This window comes from Equus przewalskii, chromosome 15, assembly GCF_037783145.1.
Source record: "Equus przewalskii isolate Varuska chromosome 15, EquPr2, whole genome shotgun sequence".
Lineage (NCBI taxonomy): Eukaryota > Metazoa > Chordata > Mammalia > Perissodactyla > Equidae > Equus > Equus przewalskii.
This window is the reverse complement of record NC_091845.1, coordinates 78,507,786-78,521,160: the sequence shown is the minus strand read 5'-3', so window position 1 is coordinate 78,521,160 and position 13,375 is coordinate 78,507,786. Positions and strand designations below refer to the sequence as shown.

General features: G+C 33.9%; 1 protein-coding gene across 2 annotated transcripts in view; it reads right to left on the bottom strand.

The window, feature by feature from the left end:
• The window catches only part of U2SURP (U2 snRNP associated SURP domain containing), an 87,042-nt gene that overhangs the window by 29,989 nt on the left and 43,678 nt on the right, over positions 1-13,375 (bottom strand). The window contains exons 5-16 of one of the 2 annotated variants that reach the window (XM_070577580.1): positions 12,691-12,735; positions 11,239-11,370; positions 9,107-9,205; positions 7,148-7,262; positions 6,559-6,692; positions 3,645-3,712; positions 2,981-3,075; positions 2,862-2,897; positions 2,689-2,771; positions 1,549-1,714; positions 1,152-1,363; positions 186-229 (exon numbers count right to left, since the gene is read on the bottom strand). In XM_070577580.1, coding sequence (XP_070433681.1) covers positions 186-229; positions 1,152-1,363; positions 1,549-1,714; positions 2,689-2,771; positions 2,862-2,897; positions 2,981-3,075; positions 3,645-3,712; positions 6,559-6,692; positions 7,148-7,262; positions 9,107-9,205; positions 11,239-11,370; positions 12,691-12,735 — 1,229 coding nt within the window. The remainder of the gene's footprint in view (positions 1-185; positions 230-1,151; positions 1,364-1,548; positions 1,715-2,688; positions 2,772-2,861; positions 2,898-2,980; positions 3,076-3,644; positions 3,713-6,558; positions 6,693-7,147; positions 7,263-9,106; positions 9,206-11,238; positions 11,371-12,690; positions 12,736-13,375) is intronic. The other variant, XM_070577581.1, reaches the window with a different exon arrangement.

Below are 13,375 nucleotides of genomic sequence, written 5' to 3'. Positions count from 1 at the left end.
AGATAAAGACATAAAATTGCAAAGTATACTAAAGTTAGTTGAATTTCACATATCCCCCCAAAAAGGACTGGGAAGGAACCATTGCTCAGTCAAGATATTACCTTTTCCTCAACACCATTTTTTTTTTAATTCAGAAGGGGATATTGTCTATATTTAGATCAGTAATAATAAAGAAAAACATGTACCTTTCTGTTGGGATAACCACTTTGACTATGGCTTGCGACAGAGTCTGTATATGAAGTCACATCAGATAATAAACATAGAATATGTGAGTATTGTTAACAAGTAACAAGCAAAAATATACATATGCATTGAAAATACTACACATCTAATCACAAGTTTTGCAGGCAATCACTGCATTTGAATTATACACTAAGCAATTACATAAATGCAAATGGATGTGTTCAGTGAACAATAAATGTTCACCAAATGCAAAGAATCAGAACATTCCTGCCAGAATGCACATCAATGCACTGAAATAGGTACTACACCGAGAATTATCAGATAAAGATTTTAATTTGTGAAATAATTAACTGTTTGCATCTTACCATACAGTTTGCTACTTTGTTCCCAAGCCTTTAAAACCAGCCCTGTCATTTTAAGTGTAATTAACTCATAATAGAACCAACAAATTCTTATAACTTGAAATTAAGTTGGTTTTATGTTTAATAAAAAGAAAATACTCACCCTTTGCTTTTACTAGAGTAGTTAACTGCTTTTAAAAACCACATATGCTCTCAGTATCTAACAGCTCAGATCTTGAGAACTAAGTTAGCTAGCTGCCATCCAAACACTTTAACTCTTTAGGAGGTCTATTCTAATTGAAAAGTCACTTTACCAAATACAAAGTATCACTTTCTCAGAACAAAGTAAAATTAGATATTTTGCACTTAAGCAAACCTGGATACAACAGTCGACAAAGGGGAAAAAAACTTAAGTGGTCAAAAAAAGGAATGGTAGCCACAAATAAAAATATGACCTAGTATTTCAATACAGGTTTCCACGGGCTAAGGCAGGGAACACATCTACTTATTTCTTTAAGAGTTGCCAAACAGAATTACACACAAATTTATAAAAAATTGTTGAAAAGAAATACTACCAGATTTAGTATTTACAAATTAGATGCGCCCTATGTACATTTTTTAAATTACCTTCTCAAAATCCTCCTTGTTTTTAGGTGGTGGTAACATGGGAGCATTGGGGTTTTTTAACCGCTCTCTAGGCTGCGCGTTAAAAGGCAGTCCTGACGGAGGTGGGGGAAGCGTATGTTCCATCATAGAAGGCGGAATGTATATCGGATGTGGAGGAATAGGCACCGCTTTACCCCAACCTAACTTCATTTCAAAAGACATAATCATCTTTCCTGCAAGAAAGAAAAGAAAGGTCACCTTGGTTAACTCTCAAAAGAAAATAAAAGATTTCTCGTGATTTGAATTAATTCTCATTTTTAACCCTTCCATTTCTCGTCCATTCTCCCTAAAGTTTTTATAAATATTTTTCAGAACCAAAAAAAGTCTGAATTCTATAAATGGACAATAAAAACTTTACCATTTAAATTTTTTAAAGCTCTTTCAGCATCTCTTCTATTCATAAAGGCCACAAAGCCACAATTTCTCTCCCTTGCTCTTTCTTCATCAGTTCTAGGCCACATAATTTTCACACTGGCTAATGGCCCAAATCTTCCAAATTCTTGGCACAGCATTTCTTCATTCATCTATTAAAAAGCAGAAGAGTTTTTTGGTATGCAAAAAAGAAAGGAAAAAAATTCCAAGCAAGAAGAAAGTAAAGTAGTTTTTGCAAAATGGAAAAAGACATACTAACACTACAAGTTCCCATTCAAACTAGGACCTCTACACGGGTAAAATCCTGCCCTCATGTGGCATGCACAAATCTTTTCAGACCATAAACATTCTGTTTCACACAAACAAGTGGCCAGAAGGAAGAGGCTGGGTGGCTTTCACCTCCCCTCTTCCTCCTTTTGAGATCCTGCATCTAAAATATGCTGTTCTACAGCGATGGTTCCTTTAGGCATTTAGCAACATTCTCCAGGCAGCAGTGATTACCACATTTAGGTCAAGGAGGAAATACTTGTTGTAAACGAAAGAAAAAGATATGATCACTTTTTTTCCCAGCACCCAGCTACTAGTGTAATCAAGAAGAGAGAAAAAAGAAAATGGTAAATATGCAATGAAGTCTAAAACACATAATTTTTTAAAAAGAGCACATTATGTATAACAACCACTAAATTCCCCATAACACAATTAACACTGAAGCGGGGAAAATAATTAAAATATAAAAAACGAAAGCACAAACACTAGCTTGCTATTATGAGGGGGAAAAAATCCATAAGGAAGCAAGCTATGCCTCAGAAGAAGGTAGTCTCAAAAGAATACTGTCCCCCACTAGTCATATCCTGATTTTATAAATAAATCAGCAGCTAGTAAAACATTTCAAACTCAGAATATAGTCCAGTTATAGAAAGAAGAGATGAGCCCTTAAGAATTGTAGCAAGACAATTTGGCCCACACCAATAAAGCTCAACTTTAGAGGATAATTTTAGAGACTATCTAGTTCCATCAAATTTGCTTACTTCAGATTCCTGACTTTATTTTTGTGATTGACAAAGTAGTTCTCTTCCAAAAGTATAAAGCATATGAGCCCACATTCATCTTACTTTTCTAACATTACCTGTGGATTAATGTTTCCAAGGTATAAATTAGTAGTGCTTGGATCTCCTACGTCATGTGAGCCAGGTGCATAATCATCAAGAACTAGGGCAAAGAGGAAAAAAAAAATTATAACCTGCAAAAAACAAAGTTTGGACAATTTCTATTAATTAAAAAAGCAAAAAACTGTATTACCACCAGATGATCTATTTCTTCTTGAAGGCGCATCCACTTTAAAAAAGGGGGAAAAGAAAACAACTCTTAGTTTTTAGAATAGTTAATCAAATAGAAACATTAAAATAAACATCACTTACTAGAACGACGCTGACCATCAGAATCTGACTGAGGAGGCTCGAATCGACTTAACCTGCCTTTTGTTTTATGTCTCTCATCACGTTCTTCTTGAATTCTGTTGAAAATATTTATAATCACTAATAATGAGCCAAAATTTGTTTGTTCACATTTAATAAGAATAGAACTTATCCAGGCACCATCTTCAAATAACTTGAAATATTGGTGAGTAATTAGACGCCAGTACCAACAACCAAGATCAGAGAGTCTCCCAGCTATAACAGAATCATGAGCAAATTTCTGCTACACAAGCAATGGAATACAAAGCCCACTTTTATAGTGAGGAGGAAATTCAACAGTAAAACCACAGAATTTATTCTTTCTTGGCTAAGTTCAACCTCTGCTCACCCCCACCTCAGTGACTATATTGTTTCCACTGCAAACAGGACTCCGGACATTAGATAAATCAATTGAATTGCATCCACATAATCTAAGCAACCTAGACGCTGGACAAAACACTAGTTTATTTTCAAGCATACCCCACAAAATACCACTATAATATCGAAAACAACCTCACGGTAAGCCAGTTAGTGATAACTAACTGGTACACTACACTCCTCATACCTGCATCTGTAACTACCAGCTCGATATACCTATGAGAGCCATTCTCAGCACTATAAAACTTACTGTTTCAATTCTTCTTTGAAGAGTTCCAAATTGCTTTTTTTCTTTTCTTTCTCCCCTTTCTTCAGTGGCTATGAAGGATATGACAAGTTATACTTCAAACCAAACAAGGTTAAGCAAGACTAATGGTTCAATAATCAGATCATTTTAAATAATTTTTATTTTAGTGCCAATTATGTTCTAATTATTTAAGTTCAAAAGAAAGAATGCTTCCATCATCACTGAACTTTCCCTCCTGTCCTCTCAAACTAAGAATTTAATAATCAAAATATTTAAAAAATTAAACAAAAGGACAAGCAGCAGTCTTAAAGTAAAGGAGCCACCAACTTCATCCCCCAAAGCCTGTAATACCTAGGCCTGACAATTGTTGGAGGGGAACAGGAGACAAAATTAATGAACATAAAGTAACTGAACTACCATCTAAAGTAACTGCCATAAACAACTACTAAAAATGTGCGCTCTTCAAAACAATGCCCTTAGGAGGATATGAATTACTGAAACAATCAGTTAACATCTTTGGAATTCCTCTTTTAAAACTCCTTCCAAAACTGCTTTTGGAATCCCTCTTTTAAAAGCACCAAAATAATTCAATGAGGAAGAATAGTCTTTTAACAAATGGTGCTAGGACAACTGAATATCCAAAGGCAAAAAAGAATGAAGTTGGACCCCTAATTCACACCATATACAAAAATTAACTCAAATGATTCACAGACCTAAATCTAAGAGCTAAAACTATAAAAGTCTTAGAGAAAAACATCTGAGTGAATCTTCATGACCTTGAATTAGGCAATAGTTTCTTAGATACGACACCAAAAGCACAAGCAACAAAAAAAACTGATAAACTCAACTTCATCAAAATTAAAAACTTTTGTGCTTCAAAGGAGACTATCAAGAAAGTGCAAAGACAACCTACAAAATGGGGAAAACATTTGCAAATCATTATAGCCGACAAGAGCCTTGACTCGGGGCTCAGCCCCATGGCCAGGTGGTTAAAGTTCTGCACATTTCACTTTGGCGGCCCAGGTTCGCACATTAGGATCCGGAGCGCAGACCTACTCCATACACTAGCCATGCTGCAAAGGTGTCCCACATACAAAACAGAGGAAGACTGCCAGAGAAGTTAGCTCAGGGCTGGTCTTCCTTAAGCCAAAAAAAGAGGAGGACTGGCAACAGATGTTAGCTCAGGGCAAATCTTCCTTAGGAAAAAAAAAGCGAGACTTGACTCATAGGTGTAAAATACTCTTAAACTGAACAATAAAAAGACAACCCAATTAAAAAATGGGCCAAGGACCACTCATCAGGACATGCTGAGGTGGCATCCCACATAGCACAACCATAAGTACCTGCAACTAGAATATGCAACTACCTTCTGGGGGGTTTTGGGTAGAAGAAGAGAAGAAAAAAAAAAAAGTAGAAGATTGGCAATGGACATTAGCCCAGGGGCCAATCTTTAAAAAGAAAAACAAAAACTGGGCCAAGGATCTAAAAAGACATTTCTCCACAGAAGACTATAAACAGATGATAAACACATAAAAAGATGTTCAATATTAGGAAAGTGCAAATCAAAATCACAATTAGGTACAACTTTCATACCCATTAAGATGACTAAAATAAACAGGCAATTTTAACAAGTGTCGACGAAGATGTGGAAGAAGTGGAACTCTCATACACTGCTGATAGGACAGTAAAATGCTACAGCCACTTTAGAATAGTTCGCCGGTTTCTCAAAAGGTTAAACAAATAGTTACCATATGACCCAGCAATTCCACTCTCAGGTACATATAAGAGAAGTGAAAACATATGTTCACACAAAAGCCTGTACACAAATGTTTATAGCAGCATTACTGATAGCCAAAAAGTGGAAATCCAAATGTCCATCAAGTGATAGATGGATAAATATTATGTGGTATAGCCATAAAATAGAATATCATTTGCCCATAAAAAGGAATGAGGTACTGATATATGCCACAACATAGATGAACCTTGAAGCATTATGCTAAGTAAAGAAGACAGACACAAAAAGCCACATATTGTATGATTCTACCTGCATGAAATATCCAGAACAGGCAAACCCAAAGAGACAAAGTAGATTAGAGGTTGCCAGGAGATGGGAATGACTAAAAGTAGGTATAAGGTTTCTTTCTGGGGTAATAAAAATGTTCTGAAATTAGAGGTTAGTGATTATTGCACAACCATGAATATTATTTTTTTTAAACTTAATTGTATACTTTAAAAGCATGTATTTTATGGTATATGAATTATATCTCAATAAAGCTGTTATTTTTTTTAATTGCTTTCAGAGCTATTTTAAAAGTCACACAAGAAAAATGAATCTCACTATTCAATATAATCATATTTCTTCACCAAATTTGGCTCAAATGACATGACCCACATCTATCTACCATGCACCATGAAAACCCTACCCGCAAAAAACAAGAGTTTTTCTAATACTGAGAATATTTAAAAGAAAGTGTCACTAATTCTAACAGTAATTCCAAATAAATTCCAAAAATGTTCTAGGTAACAGACACATTGCTAGAGTACAGATAGTCTTCCAAGGTAACTGACATGACACATGCTGACATAATTTAAACCTCAGTTCAGTACTGTTTAAAAAGACAACCGAATTCTTTTACACGGACACTTAAAATATGTTAACTTTTTACTTGCAATATGCTACGAGTATAGTAAAAGCATATGTTCACTGCTCAAAGAGAATAAAAAAGACTACCATCCATATGCCCTGCTCTAATTTATTATCTCTCATCCAGGAAGATTAAACATCAAAACTCAACATCTACTCCCAAAATAATTAAAAACAAGATACCAAAGTCCTGCTTACAGTGGAAGTACTGAAAGTATCATTGGCAGTATCATCTCGGAACACAAATGGTCACTTAATTTAAGTATGACTTACAGGTTTTTTGGTTTCTATCACAAGAAGAGATGGTGGTCTTTCACTGGATGACTGATTTGGAGGATTTTTTTGATCTGCAAATCTTGACGATGGCTTATAGATTTTACCTCTTTTCTCATCTGTTTCATGTTCTTCTGAAATTTAAAATACTGTTTCAAAACTAATTTCACATTATTTGGATTTTCTTTACTATTTTTATTTAAAAATAAACAAAAATGTAATATGCTTGTAGTATTAAGATACATCACTACTGACAAAATATGAAGTTAAATTCAAATATTACCACCCCACTCTCAAAAATATAATTTAATCATTTAACAGCAAAACTATGCAATATATTAAAATTTTTCCAAAGTGTTCTGCTATCTCGAAACTTGAAAGGAACTAAATATTTTAAAAACTTATTTTGCTCTAATTTCTCATTAATCCATTATTTGGCCATTTATCTTGCTAGTTAATACCACCACTAGAGGGTGCTAATAGAAAAGAAACGTAAAATTCAAAAGCAACCAAACTTCTTTCATAATTATCTGCAGTCATTCAACCAAGACTTTTGGGTTTGCTCAAGGACTGTAATATTCACACTTACCTTTAGCTGCATTAACAACACCTCCACGTACAAACGTCTTCACTTTATTACCATCACTTCCTTCAAAAGCAGCAAGAAATTCCTCATAAATCTCAGCAGCTGCCTTTTCATCCTCCTAATTACACGTGAAAATATTAGTATCACCTAATATAAAAATTATTATTGCACACAGGGGGAAACTCATCAAGGAATAATGTAAATGACAGCAGGTTATGCAGTCCTAATAGGTAATACTCTCTAGTCATTAGTAGACACTATATATTAATTAACATTAAAACTAAGAGAAGTTTTGCTCCTCTACTGGCAATTTGCATAACCTGAAAAGGACCTACTAAGTAAATTTGTTTAGACACAATTCAAGGGTCAAAAATGTATGACAACTGACCATATAAAATGTATTATTCTATTAATGTTTGTCATTTCCAAAGCACAATGATTTAATCAGTGAAGATAAAGATTTCCTTTACAAACCACTGAAGACATGGGTATTAGAAGCTGAAGCAGCAGTATCTCCAGACAGTTGGCATTAAAGGAAAAAAGGCTCAGAAGAACCTTGACAACTTCAATTATAACTATTCTAAATGTCCCCAAAACATGTATGAATAGAAAGGCCAATGGAAAAGAAAACACAGAAATAAATCCAACAGCGTGTAGAAATTTAGTATTCAATAAAAGGGGCATCTCAAATCAGTGGAGAATAGATGGACTTTTTAATGGATAATCTTGGGATAACTTGACAGCTATTTGAAAAAAAGATAAAAATGAACCAATTCTTCACATAATATACCAGGAAAAATTGCAAATTAATCAGATTTAATTTTTTTAAATGAAATTATGTAAGTATTAGAAAAAAAACATGAGGAAACTCCTTCATAAGCTGAGAGTGGGAAAATCTTGACTGAAAAACCAGAAATCGTAAGGAAAGACTAATAAATCCGATTCCATTATCAATAAATAGTTTCTGCATGGAAAAAACATCAGAAGCAAAACAAAAAGATAATCGACAAACTGGAAAAAAACACTGCACCTTTTGTCATAGACAAAGCGTTAATATTACTAATATACGAAAGAGTTTTTCTAAAAACAGAGATAATCTACTAACTTGACAAACTGGTTTAGATATGAGCAGATAGTTCACAGAAACAAACACAAGAAAAGTTGTTCAACTTTACTTGTAAGAGAAATGCAAATTTAAAACAACACTGAGACCGTTTTTCACCTAGCAGATTGGCAGAATTCCTTCGCTAATATCCTGTTGGCAAGGTTATGGGGAAACAACCTCTCATACATTGTTGAGAGGGATGCAAAATGGCCCTGCCCTTACAGAGAGCAATATGACAATATCTAGCAGAACTACATTTATGTATTTACCATTTAACCCAGAAATCTAACTTAAAGGAATGTATCCCAAAGATACACTATCAAAAAACCATATGCGTAACACTATCCATAACAGCACTATTTGTAAAGGCAAAAGAACAAAACACAAATGCCTTCAACAGAATTTTAATTGAATAAACTATTGAATATCCACAGAGCTTTACAAAAAAAGAACAAGGAGTATTTCAATACACTTCCAGTAATCTCTGACGTGTTAAATGGAAAAAGCAAAGTGGAGAAAAGAGTACTATATACAGTATGCTATCATTCATCGAAGAAAGGGGAGGGGGTACAATATATATGTATATACAATTGCTTATATAAAAAGACAAGACCAGAAAAGAACCAAAATTGTTACACAGAAGAGAGGAAACAGTGGAGGGGACAGGCATAGAAAGCTGGACTCCTCTGAACATACCCCGTATGATAGACTTATAGACTTGACTTGGAGGATAAGAGCTGAGAATACCTTGGAGGTCAAAAATCTCTGAAAAACATCCTCTACTGTCCATACACTTACTGCCCCCTTAGACACATTTATTTCCAAGGATAACTCAAAACCTACATTTTAAACATTACCTTTTTCTTTAATTCTTCTTGCTCTTTCTTACTTAAAGTTCGCTTAGCTGTACTCATTTTTCCAATACTAAATGCTTTAAGTTTGTTTTCTAGAAGAGGCTGTAAAAAGAAATAAAAAGGATACCTTTAATACACATTCTTAATGCTATCCACAACTCAAGTGATACACCTCAACTGATAACCAAGTCTTCAGAACAGATGATCTTTTTAAAAAATGGTTCACTGTAAAAGGAAAAGCTGAGGCTACCCTAAGTGTCAGGTGCCTACCATGGGCTTGATTCTGATGTAAGTATTCATGAAAGAACGTCTTCATTTGCTAGCTCAAGGTCAATAACAGACAAAAGCCTTTAAAAAAAAAAAAGGCAAAAATAAAACGGAGAAAGAGATGCCAAGGCTTAGAACTCATTCAACCTACTTGTTGGCAGCAAAAATAAAAGCACTTGAGGGAAAGTACAAATGTTTCTGGGCAAAAAAAGCAGTAATAGAAAACACGTTTTCAAATAGGGAGAAAGAGGCATACATTTCCATGGTTCAGTAGCAGGAACCTAAATACCATCTATAATCCCCATTTCGGGTACTACAAATTCTCTCTCTTCCTCTTCTAATTTAGTAAATTACCTCATTCTTCACCAATAATACTGATGTTTATAAACATCATAATTTCATTTTCTTTGCTGGGATATATGACATACAGTATTTTAGTTTTCACTACAAGTAAATATTCATCAATTAATTTTGAATATGAGAAAATAGTATTTTAATGAAGTCTTCATTTATGTAACTTGGAAGAAATTTCCTTCTGAACTATGGCTTGAATATCAACTGTCTGTAGACTTGTATTTGTTCAATCAGTTATGCACTTGAATGTTAGATTCTGATTCATAAGAGAAGGATGTTTATTGAATACAACCTAAAATATTAATCGCAACTGAAATCTAACGGTTTCTCTAGTGCCTATCAAAATGAGAGGTTAACCAATTACAAAATTAGACTTTTTCAATTTCCTGGTTATTAAAAAGGCTTGCCCTTGAGAGATGCAGAATGGAAGAGTAATACTGCTGCAAACTATTTTAAAGTTACATTAAAATTCTTTTGAAAAAATAAAGTGGTTTACAACCCAAAAGTCAATTTTGGGTTTCATGAACAGATTCAAAGTAAATTTTTTTTCCTCAAAATAGAAAGAAAAATGTTTTGTCATCATTCAGCATCTTTGGTTTCAAAATTTCAAAAATTTAAACAAATGATAAAATTACATATAAAATCAGTGAAAAACATTTTTACCAAACAAAATTTTTGTGCTCAAATTCTATTTACATCCTAAGAGCTAAACTTAGACACCCAAGAGAGAAATGGTTAAGGAAATTATGGAATGTTTACTCAAAGAAATACAACCATCCATTAAAAAGTTTGTTTACAGAATTTTTGCTAAAATTTTTTAAAAATTAGAACTGAAAACAGAACATTTCAAACGTGTTCCTGTAAAATGGATCTCAGCGAAGTACAAATATATTTATGCTTAGAAATAGTAAACAAGAAAAATAAAGTGTTAATGCTAATACTGGCTGGTGATGATTATCTTCTTCATTATCTTTTCCAAATTTAATCACAAGAAAACATTATTTGAATTAGAAAAAAAGACTAAAAGAGCACAAGAGCACTTTGAAGACAGACGAGGTAAAGCTCCTTCTCTGGGTTCTCATATTGTCCTGGGCACTGCACTAACCAGAGTGAACAGCACCTGCTCCATTGTGCTTCCCAGGGCGAGACTACAAGCTCCCTGAGAGCAAGCACTGTGTTTTAACCATCTGTGCATTTCCAGTGACTGGCATTTGGTTCAGTAAATGTTTGGTATAAGGGGGAACAATAAATCTTAACATTAACCATTTATACCCAAAATGCTCGTTTTTCTCAAATAAAATTTTAAATTTTAAATAAAACATACTTGACATACGAACTAAAAAACATTTCCTTATATGAAGTCAAGTTTATCATTAACCCGAATACAATAAAGAATGCTATTTTCAAATAGTACAAGATGAAACAAGTACAAAACCAAGATATTCAACTACCAAATTCAATCAAGGACAGATTAAAATCATTAACTATCCTTTCTTATCTTTATCAATACTTACTCTTGAGAGATTCTGATGAGGAGAATCACAAAGGCTTTCACGGGCGCTCTCATTCCTATAATTATGTTTTCTTGGGCTCTTAGGTCGTGTCCGACTTGGCATATCACTATCTGAGGGTCCAGATGCATCCATCTTCAGGAAAAATACAAGTAGTTTTTAAAAATCATATTAGCAGTACTGAAAACCAGAAACAACCCAAATGTCCAAATATTCACAAATTTCATTATACATTATCAAAACTCTCATCCCTTAATATCACCACTGATTTCATTCAAAAAGTCCGTAAGTGCAGGGAAAGTTTTCCATAATTCTAACTTGCACCTGACGGCTCGAATTTTATAGTGGTAACAAATAGTTGGTTTCCTTATAGGAATAGGTTCATTTTCTTCATTTTCAAGAAAATATCTGCCACAACTCAAGTCTGATAAGCATAGTTTTGTCAGTTGTTCCTCCAAGTAAAAATGGTATTCCTTTAAAAAAGGAGCCAGTTTTATTTCTCAATTTAAACAATCCCACAAGTACTTTTCCTCAAGACAACATCACACTTTGGTAAGCAGAAATGGCTTGTATGTACTTCCCATTTCATCACAAAAAACATTAAAAATATCCATATACGACGACAAGATTTAACATTAATAATTTTCACTGCTTCATGAAGAACTCTCTTAAGTGTCACCAGCATACTTTTAGGCACAAAAGTGCCTACTGAGGAAGAATATAATGACTACTAGTGCATTTTGGCAACATTGCTGTGACTTGTGCTAAGGTGCCAATAGTTTGCCTATCAATTGCTTTTGCACCATCAGTGCAAATGTCAACAAAGTGAAAATGGCAATCAATGTCTTAGTATTATTACAAAATAGTTTTGAACTCTCAAACCCCTTGAAAGATTCTCAGCAACCCTGAGGGGTCTGAAGACCACACTTTGAGCACTGCTGTAATAACATATGTAAAGGAAGGTTTACTGCAGTTATTACCCAAAATGTCAAAAAACTTTAAACAAAAACTATATGCCCCTAAACAGAGAAATAGCTTAATAAATAAATGTACCTCCCACCGTGGAATATTATGATGCCATTAGAAAGACAAGATTAGAGCTACATTTGTTGACTTTCAGGGATTTCCAATAGGTGTATTGTGCAGTGAGAAAAGAACAAGTGTCTATAATGCAAACCATAGTTAAAGTACAAGTACACACATTTATGTATGCACACAATTTTATAAACACAATAAAAACAAGGAAGGAAACATATATATTAGGTTTCTAACATGGTTTGAAGGGGCCAACTTATGCAAACAGAAAACAAAAAAAGCAGGGCACCTAGCAAAAGAGGTGAAAAAATAGGCACATATACTATAATCATATTTATTTATCAAGTAAAATCATTAAGTGTAGGGATATATACAAAGAGAAATTAAATTTTAAAGACAAAAACCGCCTTTTATACTCACATGTGCATCTGAAGATCCAGATGAATGAACATCTGATGATCTGGTCTGCAAGTATTAAAAATAAAAGTCAATCTTTAAATGATCAGAAAATGTCTTCCTATGCTCACAAAGCAAGTGTTTCTCATGTTATAGAGACTTAATCTTTCCAAACTTATAGCAATTTCTTCTCAGCTAGTAACACTGAATAACGGCAATCTCTGACTTACAGAAAGTTTGTGACACAAAATAAATGTGCAAGTCAATTCTTTAAAATTCAGAATGTGTATTTCCCAAAATATGATACAAATAATAGTAGGACATGTCTGACCCACAGTTACCTTTTTATATTGTAGACTAGAAACCTAACCACTAATTTTACAATAGAGTTTTTGTGCAAAAGTTCTTTCAAGTCATAAGATATAGTGTTTACTGCCACAACACTGACAGAGCAGCGACTTCCTGCTACACAGCAAAGAAACCTCCCCTGCTTTCTCCAACCACCCAAGACATAAGAAACAGATGCTAATAGCAAGAAAATCCACACATAAACCCCTAATGTCTAGTAAAAGGTACAAATTCTACTGCAGAAATAGTTCAAGAATCTGGAAGTACTAAAACATTAAGAGCACAGATTCTGGAACAGACTTCCTGGTTTTATCACTTCCCAGATTTGTATCCTTGGGCCTAGTTCCTTCATCTGTAAAGC